This window comes from Nycticebus coucang, chromosome 14 (genome assembly GCF_027406575.1).
Source record: "Nycticebus coucang isolate mNycCou1 chromosome 14, mNycCou1.pri, whole genome shotgun sequence".
In the NCBI taxonomy this organism is placed as follows: Eukaryota; Metazoa; Chordata; class Mammalia; order Primates; family Lorisidae; genus Nycticebus; species Nycticebus coucang.
This window is the reverse complement of record NC_069793.1, coordinates 50,316,027-50,341,899: the sequence shown is the minus strand read 5'-3', so window position 1 is coordinate 50,341,899 and position 25,873 is coordinate 50,316,027. Positions and strand designations below refer to the sequence as shown.

Here is a 25,873-nt window from a genome sequence, read left to right as displayed (position 1 = left end):
TTAGGTTCCTTTACTGATTCTTGCCGCACCAAGCACCACCATCCACCAAGCAGCAAGGCAGACACCGAGGAGGCAGAGCTGAGCAGGATGCAGCCTTTGCTACCGGGAGCAGCAGAGTGGGGGGGAAACAGACCAGTCAACAGGCAGTAACCACATGGGGGAGAAGCAGAGGGTGAGCGGACACCCAACCTGTGGTCCAAAGAGCAGTGGCCAAAAGGCAATAGGGGAGAGAAACAGAAGAAACCGAGTGAGGGACTGTCCATAGACCAGAGAAAGCGAGGAATATTAGGGCACTGGCAAGTCCTGAGGGTAGAGCAGGAAGGAGTGTTGGGGTGAAGGGGGCCGCGCTAAGGCATTTGTTCAGGAGTTGGTGCTCAGTAAATACTTTTTTCCTTTCCTTTCCTTTTCTTCTTTATCCCTTCCTTTGCCAAACATTACTTCTTTGAATATGTACCTGGATATTGCTCTAATTGTTGAATAGCCACAATAACGATAGGTAAAATATGTGCCTGTGAACCTAGATGAGGATATTATTATTTCTTCCATTTTTCAGAGGAGGAAACTGAGGCAGAGCTTGCCCTTCATCATATAGCTCTCAAGTGGCAGAGCTGGGATTTGAACCTTGGACAGTGTAACTCCAAAGCCACAGCTTTTTATTTATTTTTTAAATTTTTTTATTTTTAGAGACAGAGTCTCACTTTACCCTCAGTAGAGTGCCATGGCATCACACAGCTCACAGCAACCTCCAACTCCTGGGCTTAGGCGATTCTCTTGCCTCAGCCTCCCGAGTAGCTGGGACTACAGGCGCCCGCCACAATGCCTGGCTATTTTTTTGTTGCAGTTTGGCCAGGGCTGAGATCTAACCCACCACCCTTGGTATATGGGGCTGGCACCCTACCCACTGAGCCACAGGCGCCGCCCAACACAGCCACAGCTTTTAATCTTCCACAGTGCATGTGTACTCTTTAATGAGGCTGAATTCTCAGGAGGATTATTCATTCATCTTTTATACAGAGGCTGGAGGCCTCAGTCATTCTCTAACTAGAGGAGTAAAGGTGATCTTGCAAACTTCAGTCTGTTGGTGCTTCTTGCCCACTCAAGTCACCTCCCCTCATCCCACTCACCACCTTTCCACGCCTACTCTGGCATCAGTTGTGTGAGACCCCCTGTGGGTCCAGGGAAACCTGGATCCTGGGCTGGGCCAGGCAAGGGCTTTAACCAGGTGGCTACAGAGTCAGAGCAGCTCATAACACAGAAGGGCAGCAGAGGGTTAAAAGAAAGAAAGATCAGGTCCAAGGGGCCTTCAGTGGCTGTTGCAAGGCAAGAAACCTGGCACAAAGTTGGGTCAAGGTGAGCCTTCTGGATGGAAATTGAATGAAAAGTCAAGGTGTAAAAGGCTCTTTTGCATGGGGTTCCTCTTGGGAGGCACTTGGCCTCAGGCAGGAAGGAATGGCAACATACTTTCCACCACCACCCCCACTCTCCTCCACCCCATAGGGCGCAATTATTCATTGGACAAACATTTAGTGAGCACCTACTGTGTGCCAGGCTTATGTAAGAATGGGGGAAGGAAGAAGAGAGAACTAGGCAGAGGGATCAGCACATGAATATTCATCTGAGAACCTGAAATGCCAAGCTCTCTTTGCAACAAAGCTGCATCTCCATTTTCACTTTAGCCCCTGGAACAAAGCCAGGAAGTGACAGAGAGTTACTGCCTGGGGGGAGAGTGTGGGAGGGAAGGAAGAGCAACCCCAGTCCCCCTCCAGCAGCGGCTGCCACAGTCATCTCTAAAACAGATCTTTATAGAAAAGCTGAGTTATGCCATTATTCCTCCATAACCAGGAAAAAAATCTCCCATTCCACACCTCTCTGGCAATCACTACAGATTCTACTGCTAACGGCGTTTTGAAGAATGTCCTTGACTGGTTGCAAATGTTCCACTAAATAAAATTTGCCCCTTGCAGTTAGACTTGAGGGTTGGACAGGTCAGGGTTAGAGTCCTGGCTCTACCCAGACTGACCTCGTTTGCCTCTTTATAAAACAGGCATCAGAAGTTAGGGCATGGGAAGTGCCCCCTTTTACATTTTTTAAGTGGTTTAAGGTGTACAGGGCACCTTCCACTCTACCTCCCAACTGCTCTTTACCATGGGAATTTGAAGCTCAAAGATGTAATGTGGTTTGAACCAGATCGCACAGACCCCGAGTGTAAAAGTCATGATAGAAATGTGACCTCCACTTTTAAAATGCAAAGGATGGCTGTGTTTTATTCATTTTCTCTTATGATGATCAAAATCTATTGTCAGTCTGGGGACACCAGCAGGCTATCTTTGCTCAGTAGTTTCAGCTTTGGATTTCCCTGTCCCAGGGGAGGTAGAAGAGACCACAGAAGGGTATGGGCTGTGCAGCCAGGCCCGCTGGGTTCCTAATCCTGGCTCCATCTCTTAACTGCTATATAACGGTACTTGGTCTCTCTGTGCCTTGGCTTTTCCCCCCTGCAAAAGGAGATAATATTAATGCTACCTGCCTGATAGGTGGGAAAAGTAAACAAGATAGTAGTTCTTGACCTTGGCTGCGTATTGGAATCACCTCAACAGCTCTAAAAACCCACCAATGCCTTGGCCCCACCTCTGGAAATCCTGATCTCATTGGTCTAGTATGGAATGAGGGCTCCCACATGACCAAGGGGTAGCCAGTACCGAGAACCCTCTAACTATATAAAATGCTTACTACGGAGTACCTGGCACATGGGAAACACTCAGTTGGTACTGGCTATTACTGTCATACCAGCTGGTGGGAAAGCCCAGGCATGTGGCTAACACCAACCAGTTGAATACCAATAGCCAGTAGGTCCCAGCTGCTGTGCAGTGCACTTGGGGAGGTACAAAGATGAACAAGAGAGAATCCCTATCTCATAAGGGTTCAATTAATTCTCTAGTTGGACAGAAACGGCATAAACACAGGAGACACTAAGTAGTTACACAAGGTTTAAAATAGAAGGAAGAAGGGAAGATAATATTTTTCAAGCACCAACCTCATGCTAGACACTTTCTATCCCAGCTAACCTTAGTAATACAGACAGGGACCCCATAAAGTAGATATTACCCCCCAAATTATAGGGCAGAAAACTGAAGCTCAGGAAAGAATTTGCCCTCTTACACACTGAGGAGGTAAATCCAGACCAAACTTGACCTGCCTGACTACAGAGGTCTTTGTCTTCACGGTGCCGACTTCACCGCCTCTCAGCCTTTTTGCTAAGATCAAGTGTACTGCTGACTTCCTGGTGGTTATAAAGACAAGTACTAAACCAGTTGAGGGTAGAATTTAGAAGGTTCAAATCCCACTCCTTACTTAGACATGTTTGTAGGTTTCTATCTGTGTATCCATCCAGGGACCCATCAATCTAGCCATCCATCCATCCATTTAATTCTGCATCCAACACAGTCATAAAATTCGTTTTTCAGCTTCATCAGCTATTTAGTCAATAAGCCAGCCTTTTGGATACATTTTAATTAATTCTCCATTTTCCCACGTAAAGTTAAAATAAACAGCATTAAGCTAAACGATATATCACTTCCAATAAATCACAGAGGAATAGGATAGCCGAGGTTAGGCTTTAGAGTGTGCTAATGATATCAGAGTATTTAGTGTAGATTAACTACCAGGCTTGGATGGCAACATAAACAGAGGACAACAAAATTAACGTGATTAAATGCACTCCGAGACTATTTATTCTGTTAATTGTTAAAATTTAGTCAACAGTCAGATTGCAAAGAGACTTGCAGCTGCGGCTCCAAAATAGCCATCCTCTCCTCAGCTGTTGCTAATTAATGCAATTTTCCTAATAACAGTTTTCTGATAGCAGATAGACAGTAGCGAATCAAAACAACTTCATTTTTATGCTGATGAGGCCTAACAGCAACAACAACAAAAACAACCCAACAGGATCCAAACAGAAATGTTGCTAACTGCAAGCTTCCATGGAGGCTTCCTCACAGACAGTTGATCATCAGCGCTGGAAGTTTATTGCATAAGTGCCTGGATGTGGGATAGCGTGGCCGGTTACTTCAGCACATCAGCCACCATCCTACCGGCTCACAATGGGATATGCCCCAAGCTCCGGGAGAAAAGTGCTCAGGATGGTTGTCCATTGCTTTGGACTTAGGCAATGTGTAAGTGACTCATCTTCCCTTCCTTAGAATGACGTTTGTTTTTCCCCAAAGACAGAATTCCCCAAAGCAGGCCTGTTTATATCACTTGATATTCAGAACTCCTACAGGGCAGAGTTAGCAGAAAACACAACGCAGAAGTGACCAGCACCCCTCATGTTCAACACATTTGTTTGGCTCATGCATTGATCACTAGCGTCCCCAACCTCAGCTAATGGCTTTCAGCAAATCATGTTGCACAGATTGTAACAATTTATGAATCAAAGAAGTGGCTACACTTCCTAAGAAGGGTACCAGACATATGGAAGGCCAGGATTATTGCCCTTTCTACTGATAATCCAGTACAATGGCATCGCAAATTGGGCCAGTTGGTGACATTGGACCTGTGGCCATGAGGCACTGCTGCTCATCTCCAGGGCAGCTTGAGCAGAAAAGAATCCAACTCAGCAGGAGGTTGAATTGTAGATTTTCAAGACTAAGTATGTTGGCCCAAAGAAACATATGCATGTTGATGCCTTTAGACGAGAGGCATTAAATATAGGGCAGAATGTTATTATCAAAAGAGCATTACCACAGGTCCTCCTGGGATAAGGATTCTGCTAGTTTGCTTTCTTGAAATGTACCTCACTTTGTTTTAAAACTAACCTTGACATGAGGCCATCCAGAACACTAGGGAAATGGACATCTCAACCTGATGGTATAAATCATCCGTGTGCAAACACAAAACAAAACATTCACCAGGGCACAGGCCCTAGAAAAGTTTGATCTTTGGGTCAAACTTACATGTGAGGGTTCAGCTTCAAGGATGTCTGATGTGCTGCTCCATGAAGCGGTGACTATCTGGTGTTACTCTTATTCTCTTATGGAGATGAGGAGATTGAGGGTATTCTCACCTCCTTTCTCCCCTCTGTGGCTTCTCCTACCTACCCCTGTTTGGTAAAGGTTTTAAGCATTTCCTTGGGACACATGCTCTGAAGTTCAACTCCCTCCTCTGAGACATATAATCTGTACATGTTTCATTGTCAACTGGAGGATAGATATTTTTATTGATTTGCTGGGTTTTAATTTATTCCTTGCCAATTTAAAAAAAAGTTTGTGGTACCTCATTTAACATAGATAAAAGGCTCTAGAATCATTTCCAAGTCCTCCATCACAAGCATTAGTGGTTCACTATTCTTAAAAATAACACTCGCTTGCATTCTGCTCTGCATTCAAATAGGGTCCCATTAATTTCTCTTCCACATTTTTCACTAAAAAAGCTAGAGCCCTTAGCCTCTTTCTTCCCTTCCTCTCTCCCTTCCCTTCATCCTATTTTTCTTATCTCTGAAATATTTTCTAGGAGAAAGTCTAGAAAACAGGACAAATCATGCCTAGATTTTGTGGCTTTCCATAGGGGCTCATGCTGTTGCTTCAGAACTCTGCAGGGGTCTGAGATGACCTTGGCTTACCTCCCATGAGCTCACATCACACGAGGATGAGGTTGGGTTCTACAAGAGAGGTGCGGACATTGAAAAGAGGAAACACGGGGAAACTCAAGGCATGAGCAAAGTAGAATGCACAGTGTCAGCAGCAAGTGTCTTTTCCATAAAGAAAGCTCTGTTTGGGCAGTGCCTGTGGCTCAGTCGGTAGGGCACCGGCCCCATATACCGAGGGTGGCTGGTTCAAACCCGGCCCCAGCCAAACTGCAACCAAAAAATAGCCGGGCGTTGTGGCGGGCGCCTGTAGTCCCAGCTGCTCCGGAGGCTGAGGCAAGAGAATCGCTTAAGCCCAGGAGTTGGAGATTGCTGTGAGCTGTGCGATGCTACGGCACTCTACCAAGGGCCATAAAGTGAGACTCTGTCTCTACAAAAAAAAAAAAAAGAAAGCTCTGTTCTTGGTTTAACCTTGGTGGATATAGCATCCTGCTGATGCCCGATACTGTGAGGGGATTATGAATTCAACCTCAAGGGTTCCTTTTGAGGACAATGGTTACCATCAGCCAAACTGCCTCTCTTGGTCAAACCAAAGCAGACATAAGTGGCCTTTCTGCAGTGGGAAATGTTCTGTGACTCAAACCAGTCACTGTTTGCTGATCACATGGCACTCTGGGTGGCACTGCAAATACAGAGGGTTTATGCTTCTTGCCAGACTGTGGACCTATGTGTTGAATTTAAAAGAGCTGAATTATGGGGAAAAGTCAGCATACCATCAGATCAGCCCACCTCCAATGCCTCTTGTAGGAGAGGCACTGTGCCAAGTTTAGACAGGCCATAAGGAAACGACAAGGCTCCCTGCTCTCAAAAGGCTCAGAATTCAGATGGAATCACAAAACATAAATACACAATGAGTCAAGGGATGATGCAAGATATTAAGTAAGGTTCAAGCAAATATCAGGAGTACCCAATGCCCTGGTGCCAAATGAATGGTAAAGACAGACTGTCCCAGAAGCCCAGCAGAGGAACAGGTCACTCCTGGTGGTCTGGCTCAATGAGGCTCTGAGGAAGAAGTGATGGTGATGGATGATTGGGACCTGATGAGGCGGAAAGGAAGGGGAGTTCATTCCTGGCTAATTGAGTCAAAGTTGGCAGGGGACATGGGACCCGTTCCACACACAGCAAGGGCAGAGCGAGGTCCAGGTAGTTGGGAAAGACGGAGTGTCAGACTGGAAAGGCAGCTTGTTCCTCAGTGTTCACAGTTGTAGTCAAGAGGTTGGCCTGCAATCCCTAAGTGAGAGAGGAGCCTTTGTTTAGAGAGGACCTACTATGTGTTAGACTGTGGACTGGGGCGGGTGGAGGTGGGAGTGAGACAATTAGGACCCAGTCCTGTTGTTGCCTAATGATCTATGAAAGGACAGGAGGATGTCCTGAAGGTGACAGTTAATTCCCTGGCAGAGTGCAGATAAACTGGATGGGATGGCAAGGGGAGGGAACCGTTAGGCGCTTACTGCGGTAATTAACCAGGAAATGCTTGATTTCACCTCCCATGCCTGCCCTCCTTCCTTAGGGGGCTTCTGGGACAGTCTGCGGAGGGGGCTTGGGTGGGTACTAACAAGCAGGAAAATCCTGACTTCTAATTTAGAGCAGTGGCTCTTAGAGAATCTCTCCCCAAAGCAACACACATGCTTACAGTTTTGCATATAGTTTCCATACAGTTTTTTTTACAGGTTCAGGGACCCACTAGAGCCTGTTCATGGACCATGAATCCTTAGCTAAGAACACCAACCTCCCTACCTCCCCCCAAGCTGCCTAGAGGAGGAAGCACCTCCCAACACAATTCTGCTCTGCGTGATGCTCCCATTTCACAGAAGAAAGCCGAGGAGGCCTGGAGAACAGCGAGAACGGCAGGTGGCCTGCGGGCAAAGACCTTGCTGTGCCACTTGGATTGTTTCCTTCCACCTGAGAGGACAGGGCTCTGGCTGCCAGTCCTGACTTACAGAAACACACAGAACAGGAAGGGGGCAGAGGCCAAGGCAAAGTGGGACAGACTGCAGAGAGTGCTGACCCGTGTGAACCTGGCTATGTGGCAGCATTTCCTCTCCCCAGGAGGCTGAGGTGATTATGTGATTTCACCCATGCCCCGGCCAGGGAGCAGCCAGGACTCTGCACAGAATACCTGAGAAACCCAAGAGCAATGCTTTCTATTTCTTGTTTTCCAGCCTAGCCAGGTTCTATTTTTGATCCAAGCATAGTCTGGAGAAAAAGCAGTTGAAGCACTGGAGGCCTGGAATGAAAATTTAACCTTAATCTTTAGAAAAAAGTATATATCATAGCTAGAGAGTTTATTAAATGGAATGACAGTCATGCCATTCCACTTATCTACCATCATGTATTTCAGACTTAATGGTGGTTCTTAAGCTTTTTGAGGTCAGGAACCCCTTTGAGAAGCCGATAAAAGCTATGAATTCTTACCCTTATGCTTATGCACATCAAACAAAATTTCATCATCCTAAAAACCTGTCTTCAAACCCCAGATTAAGAACCTGAGGTTTGATAAACCTTGGACAGATTCTCTATTAGGTTCCAGGGACACAATGATGAATAGGAGACAGTCCCTGAGCTGAAGGGTCTCATGGTCTGGGGAGGGTTTAAAGATGTGAAGAAGTTGGAGGGGAAAATCAGCCAAGCCACCAATCAGCAGTTAACCAGTTAACTGTAAGAGGCATTCATAATCATAGGTTCAACAATATCATAGAAAGAGTGAAGCTGTCAGTTGTCCCTTGACTAGTAACACAGCACCAATCACATCACAAAATGCTAAATAATGTGCTGAGGCTGATTGAAGAAGAAAAGTAATTTTTTCAGTAACATCGAACCCCTGGTTCATGTATTATTAAGAGGGAAAAAAATCTGGGTGCAATGGTTCATGCCTGTAGTCCCAGCTAGTCAGGAGGCTGAGGAAAGAGGATCATTTGTGCCCAAAAGTTTGAGGTTTCAATGAGCTATGATCATGCCACTGCACTTCAGCCTGGGCAACAGAGCAAGACCCCATCTCTAAAAAAATGAATGAATAAATAAATAATAAAACAGAAAATAATTTGACCTAATAATGTATGTGAGATATTACCTTCACCCCAGACTAGGAGATTAGACATATATCTCTTTGTAAGATTGAGAAATGCCACAGATAATTTAAGCCAGAGAAAGGACACCATTGAGGGCCAAAAGATGATAAAAAAGAAAAATCGATGGTTTGGTTTAAACAACTATTGGAAACTAGCAATGGTCCGTTCACTACCCAGAATTGCACAACTGTGACCATGTCCTGCAGTCTGTCCATTTTCTTCATGTTAGGTTATTTAAGATTTTTCCAATAGCTGACAGATCTCCAGCCAGTGATGCAGCAGGTCCAAGAATTTCTTCTTCTTTTTTTTTTTTTTACTATAGAATCACCTTTTTATTTTGGGTGAAAACCCACAGTAGTTTTAGGGGGGTGTAATTAAGATTTAACAGCACTATAATTCTAACAATAACTTATATATCCACTTGAGATAGATATAATATTTTATGGATATTTTGGAACCCCAGTAGTAAGACTACAAATAAATACTGGACCGCCTCTATCACCAATGACTCATACTATTTCTTTCCAATGAATCGACCACTACATTTCTAAAGTTCCGAAATGGTCAAAAGACCATAGAAAGATAATTCTTTAGGCTCTTGCTTGAAACCAAGAGCTTCAGCAAACTGTTGGTTCCTCTTAAGAATGTCTACTGTTTTCTCAGCCTTAGTTTCCAGGCATGTGAAAGCTTCCTCCAGAGAAAGCAGAGTATTTCCCTCACTGGCACTGTCCTATCAAACTCCCACCCCCACCCCCCACCACGCCTTCTCTTTACCTCCCTGTCTCTTTTCAGACCAGAAGACACACCTGCAGGCCTGTCCCAGCACAGGGCAGCAGGGACCACTCAGTTCCAAATCCAGCGCCCTCTCTTAAGGCCTTGTCCACAGCTGTCCTTCTTAGAAACTCTTCTGATCAAAGTATCCCTGCCTCTCACTCCCACTAGAGGCCTTCAGGGTTCCCCGTGCAATCTTGTGGCCTTTATTCAGGGCTCCTTCTACCTTCTGAACCACCTTCTTTGCTTCCCACGATACTTTATCTAAACTTTGTCGACGTAGAAAGAGCACTATTCACTAGAAAACTTGGCTAATGATAGTTTCATCAAATAGAGGTTTATTTTTCTCATATAACAAAAAGGCCAGAGGTAGGTGACTGCTAGTACTGTTTTAGCAACTAAATGACATCAGTGTCTTTGTGATTTTTCTTGGCCTTTCCTCACAGTCGCAAAATTGTTGCCTTGTTTCACACATTGCGTTTGTAATGAAGGCTGGAAAAAGAAGGACAGGTCAGGATAGATCATTAATTTCTTCCATCTGGAAAGCAAAACTTCCTCAGGAGATCTCCCCCCCATCCCACAAGCCTCTTTTTATGTTACTGAGGCCTCGTGTGGGTCATGTGTTCCCCTCCTCCAGTTGCAAGAGAGGCTGAGATAAGAATAGGTCTCTTGTGACTGGCTGCCCCCAAACAATGACGGCTCTGCAAACATGGGACATGGAAGGAGTGGATATTGGCAAACCTTAGTACTTGTTATCCAGTGCCCTGACTCATCATGTTCCATGTCTCTCTCCTGTCAGCTCTTTGGTGTCCTGCACACTGTGTCTTATTCACCTCTGCACCTCTAAGTCCTAACACAGCTTCATGGCCCTACTCTGTTAAACAAATTCTTGAGTAAATGAATGTCTGACTGGTGTTAATACCGCTCACATCTAAATTACTTCTTTTAAAACACAATCCAGTTTTATTCTATTCTTTTTATATCTCTTTTATGACATAAAAATCAATTCCTCATTAGTTTTCCTCTGGATTTTAGGGGGAAGTATAAATGTTAAGGTGCTAGAGTGATTGTATTGACAAGATATATGATGAAGAGGAGGTCTAAGACTGAACAGTAATGAGAGAAAGTGGAACCGTGGTAAGCTTGTTATCCCAAAGTGGAACCGTGGTAAGCTTGTTATCCCTAGGGCTAAGATTCTGGGAGGAAATAAACTGAGTGCTAACACTAGTTTTCCTCTAATTTGTATTAAAATTAGAACCAGAGATTTGTAGATGGAACTTTGTTCAGTGATGTGAATCAAGAGCTTCTGAAACCTAATGACTGGACAAGGTTGGAAATGGGTTGTAGGCTAGTTAAGAATCTAACTGACCTCACAGCCAGATTCTACTTATCTAAGCTGCATGTAGGTGTGCATCTCTGTGCAAAGCCCAGGCCCCTGAGTCAGGCAGAGATGTCTGCTCAAAGCAGAAGTCATTGCTTCCAAGGCTCATAGATGGTGTACCTGCCAAGGGTCTATTTTTGGTATGTAGCTCTCACGACTGCAATGTTCCTGTCCCTGGTCACAGATCTAGTCCCCAGGATTCCAAGTCCAGCCCTAGTATCAGTTTTCCAAGAAGCTTTACACAATTGACCTCCTTCCTACCAATACATCCCTAGGACCACCCCAATCTCCACCTCATCTCAGCCAGAAATGGCTTTCCTGTCCCTGAGTCACCAAATGCCACAGCACTTAGAGATGATTATCCAGCTGGGGTTCTAACAGGCTTGTTCTGAGAGTCATTTGGGTATATCTATCAGAGTGTGACAGATTATAAGCACAGTTTCTTTAGAATGGCATAATCTGGCTTTGCTCTAACTCCAGTGCACCCCAGACTTAAGCCCAGTGGATTATGTCAATGTCTTTAGCTTGGTTGTTCTGTTATACTTAAGTTCTGCAGAATGTCACCACTGGGGGAAGCCAGGCAAAGAGTATAATCTGTCTGTATTATTTCTTACAACTGTATGTGAATCTACAATTACCTCATTAAAAATTCCAAAAATTGAAAATATTCTTCATCTTCTGTTTCAGTCCCTGGTGTTGCCATTCCTCTACCTAGTCATTGAGAATTTCATATGGGGTGTTTTTTAATTTGTAAAACAGGGATAATAGTACTGCCTACCTGTTGGGGCTAATGGGTAGATTAAATGAGTTACTGTATTTTGTCTTATTCAATGCACACTTTTTGCCCAAATTTTTGAGAGGAAAATAAGGATGCACATTATACCTGGGTAGTATTATTTGTTATTGGTACATAAATTTTCTTGTACCTTGTATCTGTTCTTATGTTTTGTAGTTTTTTGTTACATAAATTTTCTTTTTTTTTTGCAGTTTTTGGCTGGGGCTGGGTTTGAACCTGCCACCTCTGGCATATGGGGCCGGCACCCTATTCCTTTGAGCCACAAGTGCCTACCACCCCTTCCCTTCCCTTCCCTTCCCTTCCCTTCCCTTCCCTTCCTTCCTTCTTTCCTTCCTTCTTTCTTTCTTTCTTCCTATTAAATCATAGCTGTGTACATTAATGTGATCATGGGGCACCATACACTGGTTTCATAGACCATTTGACATATTTTCATCACACTGGTTAACATAGCCTTCCTGGCATTTTCTTAGTTATTGTGTTCAGACATTTGTATTCTACATTTAGTAAGTTTCACATGTACCCTTGTAAGATGCACCATAAGTGTGGTCCCACCAATTACCCTCCCTCCACCCATCCTTCCCCCTCCCCCCTCCGCTCCTCTCCCTTTCCCCTTTCCCCATTTTCTTAGGTTATAACTGGGTTATAGCTTTCATATGAAAGCCATAAATTAGTTTCATAGTAGGGCTGAGTACATTGGATACTTTTTCTTCTATTCTTGAGATACTTTGCTAAGAAGAATATGTTCCAGCTCGATTCATGTAAGTTTTCTTGTTAAAAAATTGTGTTAAAAAATAAATGCTAAAAGTACTTTATAATACAAAAAAACAAATGCCTAAATACAAACAAAAAAATTGAACCAAAAAATTAAAATAAAACTTTTTTTCCTAAAAGCTTAGGCCCCAAACATGGATGTGTATTATCATACACAGCAAAATACAGTGATGCTATGTATTTGCGAAGTGCTTAGAAAAATAAACAATAAGTAAATAACATAACTTAGGTTCAACATTCTCTTTCTGCCCCAGATCTGGTAAGTCACATAGTCCTATAAGGTTCCCTACCATGTGTCTCATGGAGTCTTCATTTCCAGTTCCTCTCCCAGTTCAGATCATCAGCGCCGCCATCATCTCCCTCCCCATCCAGAAGCTTTGCCATTGTAAAGTCAATCACTTCACTTTTGCCTCCCATGTTCCTCCATTAATATGCTCTACATTGGTTTCCAGTTTGCTTTTTCTGTTTGTCTTTCACCCACTAGAATAGGAGCACCTTAATGGAAGGAACCATTTCTTATTCATGTTTGTTTGTTTGTTTGTTTGTGACAGAGTCTCACTCTGTTGCCCTGGTAGAGTTCTGTGGTATCATCATAGCTCACAGCAACCTCAAACTCTTAGGCTCAAGCAATTGTTTTGCCTCAGCCTCCCAAGTAGCTGGGACTACAAGTACCCACCACAATGCCTGGCTAATTTTTCTATATCTAGTGGATATGGGGTTTCACTCCTGCTCAGGCTGGTCTCAAACTCCTGAGCTCAAGCAATCCACCTGCCTCAGCTTCTCAGAGTACTAGGATTACAGGTGTGAGCCACCACACCTGGCCTTCTTATTTATCGTTGAAATTTTAGTTCCTAACAAAGTGCTTGGCACAAAATAAGTGCTCAGTAAATGTTCTATGGATAACTCATGATGGCTATAAGAATTACTTCTCTGCAGTCATAGTCGGTGACTATACCAGTCTCTGACTCTATAGCTTTGTGACCCCAAGCAGAGATTGTGACCTTAGCCTTGGACAGTTATGGAGTTGTGTGTCTTGTAGATAGATTCCTATAGATACGTTTTCACTTTTCTTTTCCCATGGCACATGATCCTGGGCTGTCACAATACCTGTCAACTCCTGGATAGCTCCGTTTCCTGAGACCCACTAAAGCCATATGTTTTGACTGAGAAGAGCCTGAAACAGGGCATACACACACAGCCTCTTCACTAATGTGCAGCCATCGTCCGGTTGGCACCTGACATCCTTGTGAAGTCAAATAAGACAGACAACCTCCGTGCCTGATAGTACCATCCCTGTTATTTCAGTATTTTATAACTGGGTCCTCCCACAGTTATAAAATATTGTTGTTCTTTCATTCGTAGAAGGGAATAGATTTTCCTGGTTATAAACTGGACCACCTTAATGGAAAAGATCCCTGACACCATAGATGAATTTCATAAGCTATTCCAAGAAATGTTCAGTAATAAGAATTTTACTGGAATTGGGAAGAGAATTGGCAAAAATAGTCTAAAGACCACAAACCCAGGCTTCATTTTGGCAATTTATTATCTCTGCCTGTAGCAGCTGATCAAGGTAATACCCTCACTTCCCCCTCCATGAGCAAAAGGGACAGACCTGAAGTCATTTATAATAATAGCTGTTTATTAAACACTTTACTATGTGCCAAGCAGTTCATTAGGGGCTGGTAATTTAACAATAGCAAAGACAATGGCCACCACATACTAGATATTTACTCAGTGTAAAATGATACAGCAGGCCCTAACCTGAGCTGTCTCTATGTGGCAGTGACACAGACCAACTCTCAGGGTCCAGGTGTATTTTTTAAGTCAGCTGAGCTCTCCCAAGTACTTCAGTTTCTTAGATCTCCCTCTCTCTGGAAGCAGGGATCCCAGCACTAAACAGCAGAGCCACAATGTAGCAAACTAACTTCTCCCAAATTCCCCAAGGAAAAAGACCAGTAAATGAATAAACCCTTCAGACAGAAGAGAGCTGAGCACCTAAGAGAAGCAGGATGACATTTCTGGAAATGTTCACTTCCGGTTTAAAAGAAAACTTTCGAAATGATTAGTGAGTTATTTAGAACTCAATAATCCAAAGTTTGAGAAGCTAACATACTGAGAAATTTAATTTAGATTTCCTTAACACACTTTCTCATGATAAGAGAGCATTCAGTATATAAATGCTATGCAACAGGACTGCCAAATTGGGACACAGAATGGGAGAAATTTGTCATTTTGAAATGCTAAGGAAATTCTTACTAACAGCTTTCTCATCTTGTAAAGCTATTATTTTTTCTGAACAATAATGTGATTTATAAGCCACAGCTGAGTTTTATACTTTTGATGGGAACAGACTCAAAGTAAAATGCATTTTCTCAGAATATAGAATTCTCTCAGGATTTGACCAAATGAGGAATAAAAAGAAACTTTTGCAACCACGCATACCAAAGTCTTGGTCTCTGCTGGCATCTCTGTAGGTGAATTTTGGTCTTCCTCAGAGTTCTGAGGTCCTCTTGACTCTCTTTCTCACTCCGCACACTTTCCCTGGGTGACATCAGTCACTCCAAATGCTTCAACTCTTACAGAGGCCCAGCAACTCCCAGCCTCTCACATCTCACCCAAGGTACAATTCCCTGTGTCTAACCACCCGCTAGACTGGCCACCGTCTCCCTATAGCCACATTAATATCAAATTCTTTACATTTCCCCAAGCCTTGTTCCTTCTTCTTGAATCCCAGTATTGGAATGAAATGAGTAAAATACAGTTCCTGCTCTTAAGAAGCTTGTAATTCAGCAAAGGAGATAGAAAAGTAAATAGGCTGTGACAATGCAGGTTAATAAGTTCTGTACATGGAGAAGCCCAGAGGCTCTTATAGAGAGGAAACTTGGGTCAAGGAATAAGCCTGAAGGAAGGGACATCTTTGTTGGGTTTGAGTCAGGTAACTAAAGGGTGTGTGTGTGTGCATGTGGCTTTGAGGACCCCCAAGGAAGGACAGAAGGAGTCCCATGGGTAGAGGGGGTATGGAGCAGGGCTTGGAATGAGTAGTCAGAAGGGCTGGGAAGAGACAGTTGAGGCCCAGCTATAGGGACTAGATGAGAATAGGACTTTTCTAAGCATCCTGCCGTTTGACCTCACAGAGTTTGAAGCCCAAAGAGCATATAGAGGGTTGGCCAAGCTCAATCTTTTGTTGTTGTTATTGTTGCTGCAGTTTTTTTGGCCAGGATCAGGTTTGAACCCACCAGCACTCTACTCCTTGAGCCACAGGCACTGCCCCCAAGCTTAATCTTTTAAATGAAACTCTCTACATGACCATGCACTGGCTCCAGGGAAACACACCAAATCTCAGCTGTCTGAGGTTGTTCTGTGAGATAATAAAATGGGTCTCAGGGAAATTAATTTGGGATTGCATTTTATAATCTCACATGGCAACTTTATATATATGTTCACCTTGAATCTCTCTGCATGTAAGACGGACCATGGACTTCAGAGGTAGATGGAGGGATCTTCAAAACCTGGTCAAGTTACTTAACCTCTTGTGTCTCAGTCATCCTTACATGTAAAAAAAGGTGAAATAGCTATAAACCCTCATCTGAAAATAAGAGAATTTGACAAGTTTGCCAAATCTTACCTAACTGATGTTTAGCTATTTGTAATTTGTACCTATCCTTTTAGTATGAATAATGTACCATTTTGCTGTAGAATGTTGATGTATTTGATTATAGGGGTATTGATGCATTATCTCAACTTTCTAATATCTGAAAAATTCTGATTTAAAAATACATCTAGCATAAGAGTTTGGGATGAAGAATTTGAGGACCTGTCACATATGTAAAACATACATTAAATAAGGTAATGTATATAACACGCCTCTTTAGTACAGTCACTGCCAAATTGTAAGGGTTCAGAGATGACAATTATTAAAAAGAGGGAATGAGCTGCCTTAGACTTCATGAAACATCGAGGGGTGAAGGAAACTGAAACATCATATAGGAAATACACATTTTCTCTCTCTCTGGGCCCTCTGATTTTTGCAATCGTAGTTTTCAAAAATTGGGGGGAAATTACTTTTCAAAGCATGATTATGCCTTTAAATCATAGGGTTGGCCATGGTGCTCCTATTCACAGTAGGAGGAAGAAAATTCAGAGTATTCGTTACAGATGCAAGCAAAAGCTAGTTATGGGTGACTCTGGCCAAGGAAACAGCACAGGAAGAGGCTTAGGAGAGTGGGAAGAGGCATTTCAGACAAAAAGAATAACCATCCAAAGTCTGGAACCCAGAAAGTTTGACACAAAGTGATGACAAATGAAGCCAGGAGAGTTTAGGGGAAAGATTAGAAAGACACTTGAATACCTGAAGTTTGTATTTGATCCTGTAGATCAGTGGTTTTCAGGTTTTTTTAGCCAGAGAACTTTATTGAGGTGAAATTTGATTTTCATAGGAATTCTGTCCACTGCAGCTACACACCAGCTTATTTTTACTATGTCCCAAGTGCTCTTTTGAAAGAGCAAATCTGATCATCTCAGTCTTCCAGGCATACTCTTCAAAGAGATTGCGTTGAACTTGGAGTGTAATGCCTTCTCCATGCCGGCTGTGGGTAACCTGGCCTTGCCCACCTCCCCAGCTCATCTCATACAAGCTGAGCAGCCCTTCTCCATAATGCTTGGGATCCAGAAGTGTTTTGGATTTGGGATTTTTTCAGATTTTGGAATATTTGACTATATGTAATGAGACATCTTAAGGATGGGACCCAAGTCTAAACATGAAATTCATTTATATTTCATAAACACTTTATAACCTGAAGGTAATTTCTTCAATGTTTTTTAATAATTTTGTGCATCAAACTTTTTACCATCAAAAAGTAAGGATATTACTACTTCCGCCACCTTTGTGGACAATCTATAGTTGTTTGTCATCACCATCATTCCTAACTCTGAATTTATATGCTACCAACAAGTGTCTTAGCTTGTCACATGAAGTGAGTTTTGCAATTTCCCACTTCCACTGTCATGTCAGAAGTCAGAAAGTTTCAGATTTTAGAGTGTTTTACATTTCAAATTTTTGGATTAGAGATGCTCAAACTGTTCTACCTTCCTGGTTCACACCATTCATAGGTCCTCCAAAGAGCTCCTATCCTTCCCCACCTCAAGTTTTTTTTTTTTAGAGACATAGTCTCACTCTGTTGCCCTGGGTTGAGTGCTGTAGCATCATAGCTCACAGCAACCTCAAGCTCCTGGGCTCAAGAGATCCTCTTGCCTCAGCCTCCCGAGTTGCTGGGACTACAGGCACCTTCCCAACACCTGGCTAACTTTTCTGTTTTTAGTAGATAAGGGATTGCTCTTACTCAGGCTGGTCTCCAACTTCTGAGCTCCAGGGATCCTCCCACCTCAGCCTCCCAGAGTGCTAGAATTATAGGCATGAATTACCAGATCCAGCCCACCTCAAGGATTTTGTAAGTGCTGCCTTCTCCCTTTCTTCTCCCTCCCACTTGCCTAGTTAGCACTTAGTCAGCTCTCTCAGATCTCCATCAGCCACCCTTCCTGGAGGGAGTCTTTCCCAGGTTGGTCAGGGCTCCCTATACTATGCTCTGCACTCTGTGAACTTCTCCCTTGTAGCACCTGACACCATTGTTAGTACAACATTGTTTGATGGGTTTAGGTGTTTGGTTCTCTCCCCTACTATGCTATAAACTTTGAGAGAGGGAAGTGTGGCCCTACCTGTCTCATTCATGACAATATCCCCAGCGCCTCTCTCAGCCACTAAGCAGGCCCCCAACAATTATTTGTTGAAAATACACCATAAATACAATAGGAAGACAAATGGGGAAGGAGGCTTCTTTGCTTGAAATAAGGATGGAGCCTTGTTTGGAGCAGGAATGTGGGGCCTGGATACTTCCCACCAAGTCTACCCCTGGCCTCCCTTAAAGGTCCCAGAGGTAAAGAGTGGGAGGTTCTCTGAAAAGCAGAGTGATGAGATGCTCTGACAAAAGGCTTTGTTATTTGTCTTTGAGTGAGGAATGAGTGTTATTCTTTTGTCCTGGGGAAATTATTCTGCTTAATGGTCAACAGAATGACTAAATGATCAAAGTAGCTTTGCGTAGGCAGGAAGCATAGTTCATTTATTTCAACATCTCATCTCTCTTGGGTAGGGAAAGACTGTAAAAGCCATCTGTAGATGGGTCTGAATTGCATTATTTTGTGTATGACTGGATGTCAAGTAGATGTTTCTTTGGAAAGTCATTCTGGCCTAGACCCAAACCATCAAGAAAATTGCCTCTGTACTCCACGAATCCATCACACATGGGCCCATTCCTGGGTTGAAGTCACAAGATACAGCACAGATTGTGTGACTGTTAACACTTGTTCAGTGTGGTCAGCTGTAATAGAGTCAAGGAATCCCCTTATCTGTTAAATAAGGCAAATCGAAGTGAAAATTACATTTTGACTGAGTAGCATTGCTGAAGAAAATCAACAGAAGTGGCCCAAGATCCACCAGCATTGTCTCATCTTAAGTGTTATAGACTTTCAAATTTCTAGAACACTGGTTTCGGGATTCAACTTCAAGTCCAGCTGAAAATAAACAACAGAGTGAGTTAAAGGGGAAGTAGCATGTCTCTACAATCATATATTAAAGAGAAAATATGTGCTGGCCAAAAGTAAGTCATTTTTCAACCTCAAAATTATTCTTTCCAAATTCTAAGATCCTGTGTTTGACAAGTTTAAGAGAGAGATAGAACAGCTGAAGTTGTCTTTGTTCAGAATGTAGGAGACAGTTTTGTCTAGACTTTCAGGAAAGTTAGGGAATGACATTTTCAGAGCAAATTAAAATATATTTTTAAATTCCTTTTTCCCCTCCAGGAAGAAGATTTGACATGCTTCTATGATTTGAATGTGCTTGTTCTATAAATGGCCTCAACAGTTTAACATGAAAAGTAGAGTAAAATGAGCCATTGAGAAAAATTATTAAAATACTGTTAGTTTACTCTCTTACCTTCACGATAATATGACCACAAATAACAAGCCAATAATTAATTTTGAGTGGTTTCCAGGTATGTGCTAAGCTCTTCACATCCATTTTCTGACTTAGTTCTCACAGCACCCGCATCAGCTATAATAATAATAACCCAATTGTCTGATGAAGAAACTGAGGCACAGAGAGGTGGGGTGATTCACCCAAAGCCACAGGGCTGCAGGAGGCTATTGGTGGTCAGGCCAGACAAGGACCTAACCCTGCCCTCCTTCTGTCCTCACGCTGTGCCTGTGTCTTCTTTCTCCACAGGGCCAGCATTGTACAAAAACGCATTATTTATTTTCAAGATGAGGGCTCTCTGACCAGGAAACTCTGTGAACAAGGTAAGACGGTGTGGGTGAGGGGCCTATGCTGGAAGGCAGCTCGTTCAGGATGAGAATCCTGCCGCAGGAATTAAGATCATGGCGGGGCTTTCTGAGTTTCTCTGAGTTCTGCTTCCTTGCAGAGCTCCGATTTTTAATCTCGCTGTGTGCTGTGGATAATTGGATCCGCCTTAAGCTCTAATTACTCAGCTTGATTCCCTAGGTAGGCGATAATGGGTCTTATATTGGTGTCGTCTTCTTATTTTTGTGAAACAGTGATTATTCTGAAGAGGTTCCTTGGAATAATTCACAGAACTTAATTAAGGAATGCACAGTTGCATACCTTTAAAGCCTATAATGGTTCTCTGGAAAAGTCACTAGCAGGAAGTTGTGTGACATTTCCTCTGGGGAAGACCAGCGGGGGACAGAAATGCTAAGGAGCCATTGATCTTTGACTTCGCCATGTTTAAGGATCTGACCCTTAGATTTCCAAGCTCTTCCCTGGCTCTCCTGAAGGCATTCTAGCAACGCTCATGGAGATCTACCAGAGTAGGACAGTTAAAGTAGGGGCCTTTGAAGCTGCCTCTGTTCTTTCTAGCCATGTGACATAAATATGTAACATAGTACAGTGCCTCCTTGGCACATAGTAGATGCTATCTGTGAAAGCACCGGCTTTCGTAATCTATATTTAAGTTTGTCTATTAATCTACTGTAAAAAAAATATTAAGACCTTAAACATCTGAATGTGTTTAGAAGTCATTAGATAGCTAAATAAAAATAGAAAGTGTTCTATTAATATAATTATACAGCTTAACTATATCATTTCTATTTATGTTAGCAGAGTTTTTATTTGCATTTAGAACAATTGGTCTTATGAGAAGAAATAATCCTCTCCAACCATAGAAAATTATAAGCTATTAAGAAGAAGAAAGGCTGGTAAAGGTCTTCTAGAAAAATAATAGTAACAGTGAATATTTTGTGAGTGTTTTCTACATGCCAGGCACTGTTCTAAGCACTTCCCACGCATTAATCATGTGATCTCCATGACAACCCTACACGGCAAGGATTATTATATTATCTTTATTTTGTAGCTGAGGAACCTGAGACACAAATAGTTCAAGTAGCTCTCTCAGCAACATACAGCTAGTAGTAGAGGGCAGGGTTTCCAGCTAGGAGCCAGTGCCCTTAACCAATGCCTTTCCATCAAATCGACTGTCTCCTAATTCAGTAGCTTGCATCATTGCCTTTGGCAGATCAATGCATTGTCCTCCTGTAGATGAACTTGAGCAGAAACTAGGTTCTCTGAGGAAACAGCCAAGGAGAGAGAGTTGGATGTTCTGCATTAGGGTCTTATAGTAGCTGGAGAGCTGAACCTGCCAGCACAGCCTTGACCAGCCGTGGGCACCACCACACCTAGCTTTGGGACTTTTCTCTCCTATGTCCAATTGCCTGCAATTTCACCCAGGCATTCGGCAAATAGGGTTCACCTCAGGTGACGAAACTCTTGGTTCCTCACTGACAATCCTATTCCTGCCTTAATTCCACGAGATGACATCTAGGTGCCTTGGGCTGGTATTATTAGTGCTCTAGACCACACATTTACAAGCCACTTCTTGGTCTGTCCTCTAGCCTCAACATGGCTAATCACAGCTTCTGTGGTGTGGTTTGACTGTCAGAGGACAGCCTTAATTCCAGAATTTAAGGATGCTTAGGGGACACACCACTGATACCCCATGTACTAACAGCAGCCGTTAACTAAAATGCATTTCCCCAAGGCCTCAATCCTGATGTTATGTGAAGCCTTGTCTAAGCTAAAGATATGCTACACTTCTGTAGATACATGTCAACAAAGGGGCATGGCAAATCTCTACGTGTGAGACAGAGATTCTATCAAAGTGATTTATCAGGCTTCTCTTTACAAAGACCACTTGCCAATGGCAACTTGGCAGACAAAAAAAGACCTGGCCTGTAGGATCATTGCAGATTATCCCCAGAGACAACAGACTTAGGAGGAATTCCCTCAGTTACCAAAGTGGATTTGTTAAGAAAGTGTTTAAAATGTAAACAAAGTACAAAGAGATTTTTTAAATGTGTATACATGCTCAATTGTATCTCTAGTCCTTCCATGAAGCTCTCTACATCCTTTGTTTCCTTGTTGAGGAAAATTCAATGAGAGAAAAACTCGTATCTATTATTTTTCTTCAATTAAAGTCATTAATCCATAGGGGGAAAATTAAGAGCTGCACAGATAAAAAGCAATGACGAGATCATTGTGTTTTAAAACATTATGTTACCTACAATGAAAAGCAGGGAAACAAAACATTCAAAAGGTGACCTATAATACACATGTACATAAACATATCTTAATATCATGTCACCATCAATTAAAGGCCAGGGACAAATAGAAGGGAAATTAAAGAAAAAAGAGGGGGAAATATGAACAGAGAAGGGATAATGAGAAAAGGCAGAAAAAGGGAAGCAGGACAAAGAATACAGGAAGAGAGCTGGAAAGGAAGCCAGTGGGTTCAGAGCAGATGTGGGAACAAAGGGGAGCTCAGGAGACGCTCCAGAGCCTGAAGTTCCCTGGGTTTGGCTGGCCCTGCTGCGGTGGGAAGGGGAGCAAGTGGACGCTTATTATCACTGTCCTTTGAAAGCCTGATTCATTTTCAATAGGCATTTCCTCAATAGGAAACAGTATGTCTGTTTTTATTTTCAAACTTGGATACTTATTTTTTAAGTGGAAACTTGTTTTCCTTTGGAAATCCAAAAGGTTTATTAGAAGTGCATTCCTTTGAATCCTTGGAAATATTTTAAGTTTACCATGTATATCCACAAGCCCTTTTGATAAGGTAAAGCTACTAACAGACCTTCCTTTGGTTCTTGGAGAGATTATTGCTGCCTCATTTAACAGCCCCCAATAGTTAACAATTGAAACCCCAGCATGTATCTCTTAGCTCTGAATCCCTTTTTCAAGACTACTTTAGAGTTTTAAACAATATAAGTGATCATAAAGGGAATATAAAAAGATGAATTCTTCAGGAGTTACTGACTTAAGCTACCTTTCCTGAAATACAAGGGCTGTCCGGAAATTATCCAGCCAAGTACTATGAAAACTACAGACTGTGTGGCCGGACAGCCCTTATATATTATTCAGTAGGGATTTTCTTTTTCAGGACTCAGATCTGGGCTTCATGCATATAGACCACAGGGAGCTTGCTCCTGGGCACAGACTCTGCTTTAACCTCTTCCAAGTGTACAAAAAGGAGTCAAGGGCAGTGCCCATAGCTCAGTGGATAGGGCACTGGCCACATACACCAAGGCTGGAAGGTTTGAATCCAGCCCAAGCCAACTAAAAAAACAACAACCAGCACATTATACCTCATGATTGCATTATTGTACACAGCTATGATTTAATTAAAAAAAAAAAAAAAAGACAATGATAACTGCAACAACAATAAAAAAAAAAATAGCCGAGCGTTGTGGTGGGTACCTGTAGTCCTAGCTGCTTGGGAGGCTGAGGCAAGAGAATGGCTTAAGCCCAAGAGTTTGAGGTTGCTGTGAGCTGTGACACCACAGCACTTTACCCAGAATGACAGCTTGAGATTCTGTCTCAAAAAAAAAGTAGTCAAACAACTTTTACTTTGTGTGGTCACAACCCTGTCCATTGGGGCTGTTTACAAATCCTGGAACTTTGTAGGAAGGCAGTTTTTTAAATATATCATTCTCTGTTTGGAAAAAGCAAAACAGAAAACAAAGACATTTTCTCTCATTTGGCATTGATACAGACCTATCCAGAGGTCTTTCCTGAAGATGGAAAAGATGCTCTGGACCCAAAAAGACCTGAGCTCCAGTTCTGCTCGCACTAGTCACTAACCCTGAGAGCTTGAGCTGGTTACCTAACCTGCCTCAGTTTATTGATCTATAAAATGGGGGTTAACCAAAATCCATACCTCCTAGGATTGTCAGGATTAAATGAGGCAATATATGGAAAAGGATCACACATACAAGGATTCAAGACGTGGTGGTTATTACAACACCGCACCCTTGTAGCTCCATCCTGGCAGGCGGAATTCACTTCTATTGCTGACTTTGCATATCCAAGCCAAACGAACCCAGTGAATTCCTAAAGGAAGTCTTGTACAAGGCTCTTCCTGACGCTCAGAACAATTTTTCTACTCTTCATATAATATTTAAGAATAAATGTCCAACTTGCAAAAAAAAAAAAAGAACGTTTATGCTCATTCCACTAGGCGAACTGAAGATAAGCAATTGAAGTAAGTTGCATCTGTATCCTCGTTTTCATCTTGCAGGAAGCGGATCAGACTAAAAGCAACAATGTGCAGTTAGGGATGTGGGTTTGACAATCAGAAAGTCTGAATTTATTCATGTAATCGCTCTTTCCCTACTTATCAGCTATGCACAGCTAAAAATGGGGGCCAAGAGGGAACCTTAAGATATTCCTGGCTGCTTCTGCACCCAGAAGTACAGTAAACCTGAACTTAGAACATATTTTCACCCCTACCCCTCCCAGTAAAATCTCTGAAAGTGTGATAAGAAGTGATGTGATTATGTATGCATGTCTTTTTTTCTTTTTTATTTCACCCGTAGTTTACGTCTGTCTTCTTGTTCTCACTGCTCTGCTTCAAAGCTGCTCCTTCTGGTCCTGGCAGTTTGGTTCCAGAGCATTTTTCTTAAAGAAAACACACATGTGTATTCCTCTTAAAATGTGGTAGTGAAACCTTCTTGTAAGAATTGGGGAAGGAAGAATATGGGGAAAGGGAGGGGAGGGGGGAGGCGGGAGGCTGGGTGGAAGGAGGGTAATTGGTGGGACCACACCTATGGTGCATCTTACAAGGGTACATGTGAAACTTACTAAATGTAGAATATAAATGTTTTAACACAATAACTAAGGAAAAGCCAGAAAGGCTATGTTAACCAGTGTGATGAAAGTATTTCAAATTGTATATAAAACCAGTTTATGGTGCCCCGGATTACATTAATGTACACAGCTATAATTTAATTAAAAAAATAAAACAAAATAAAATAAAAAGAATTGGGGAAGGAAATTGGGGTCCAGAAAGAATGATTGAGTGAATTTTACCCAAGGTTTCCCAACATAGCCCCCATCTTAAATATTCTGCCCTGTTGGTCCCATAGAACTCCTCAAATTATTAGAGCAAAATCTCTGAATCTTTTTTTTTAATTTGTGAAATATTATTACCATAATTAGAGGTTTTTATAAAATCCTTTCTAGCCTAAATACCTGGCTAACTACCCACACAGTCCTGGGTACCATCTGAGTACTCAATGAAAACTGCATGTTCTTTTCCTAGGGGTTAAACCACTATGGCGCTGCCTTACACATCACTGACATTTGCTTTCTAACTTGGTAACTTTCCTTTTTCAGATCCCACCTTTGAAGGAGTGACTGACAAGCCAATCTTAGACTGCTGTGCCTGTGGAACTGCCAAATACAGGCTCACATTTTATGGGAATTGGTCTGAGAAGACACACCCCAAAGATTACCCTCGTGAGTAAAGTGGCTACTTTGCAGGCTGGGAGAAACCACATCCCAAAAGTTCTGTCTGGTTGTGGGGCACTTGGCGATAGTGGGTCAGGTCTGTTCCCTGCTATCAATTGATTCAGCAATTGTACATTCAAAGTACATTGTAAATTCATTGAGATGGGCAGACACAACAGGGCTATGCTTTTAGCCTCTTTGCATAGCATTGTTCTAAGTGCTTTCTTACCTGTGATTTAAAACAATTATCTTCAGGTCAGACATTTGGTAACCTCACTCCTCCTAAAACAGCCTTATCCTTGAACTATACAACAGGTCTGTTTGTGCTAGAAATAGCTGGCAAAAGGGATGTGCTCTTGACTCCACCATTCAAGGTCAACAAATACTCAACCACAGCAGGTGTTGATAATTAATCAGTATGCCCTTCCCTACTGAATCTGGATGCCACCTTAGAATCCCTCATGACATGGTGCTCCAGACAGCTGATACCAACCTATGAGAATTTTCAGGAGATGCCAAACTTGTTACTTTGAAGTAGATCTTTAATCAGGACCCTACTAACTCCCTTTGATCATAGAATTGCCTTCACAAATGCTTA

At 42.5% G+C, this 25,873-nt stretch overlaps 1 protein-coding gene and 1 non-coding gene across 2 annotated transcripts in view; one reads left to right on the top strand and one right to left on the bottom strand.

Annotated features, from left to right (window-relative positions):
• The window catches only part of SPON1 (spondin 1), a 295,842-nt gene that overhangs the window by 94,743 nt on the left and 175,226 nt on the right, over positions 1 to 25,873 (top strand). Inside the window, exons 4-5 of the mRNA XM_053562823.1 lie at positions 19,702 to 19,775; positions 25,162 to 25,284. Of these exons, the coding sequence (XP_053418798.1) occupies positions 19,702 to 19,775; positions 25,162 to 25,284 (197 nt within the window). The remainder of the gene's footprint in view (positions 1 to 19,701; positions 19,776 to 25,161; positions 25,285 to 25,873) is intronic.
• On the bottom strand, positions 9,219 to 9,357 carry LOC128566218 (small nucleolar RNA SNORA2/SNORA34 family). The gene has a single exon (XR_008374506.1). It is a non-coding gene; the product is annotated as a small nucleolar RNA SNORA2/SNORA34 family (small nucleolar RNA).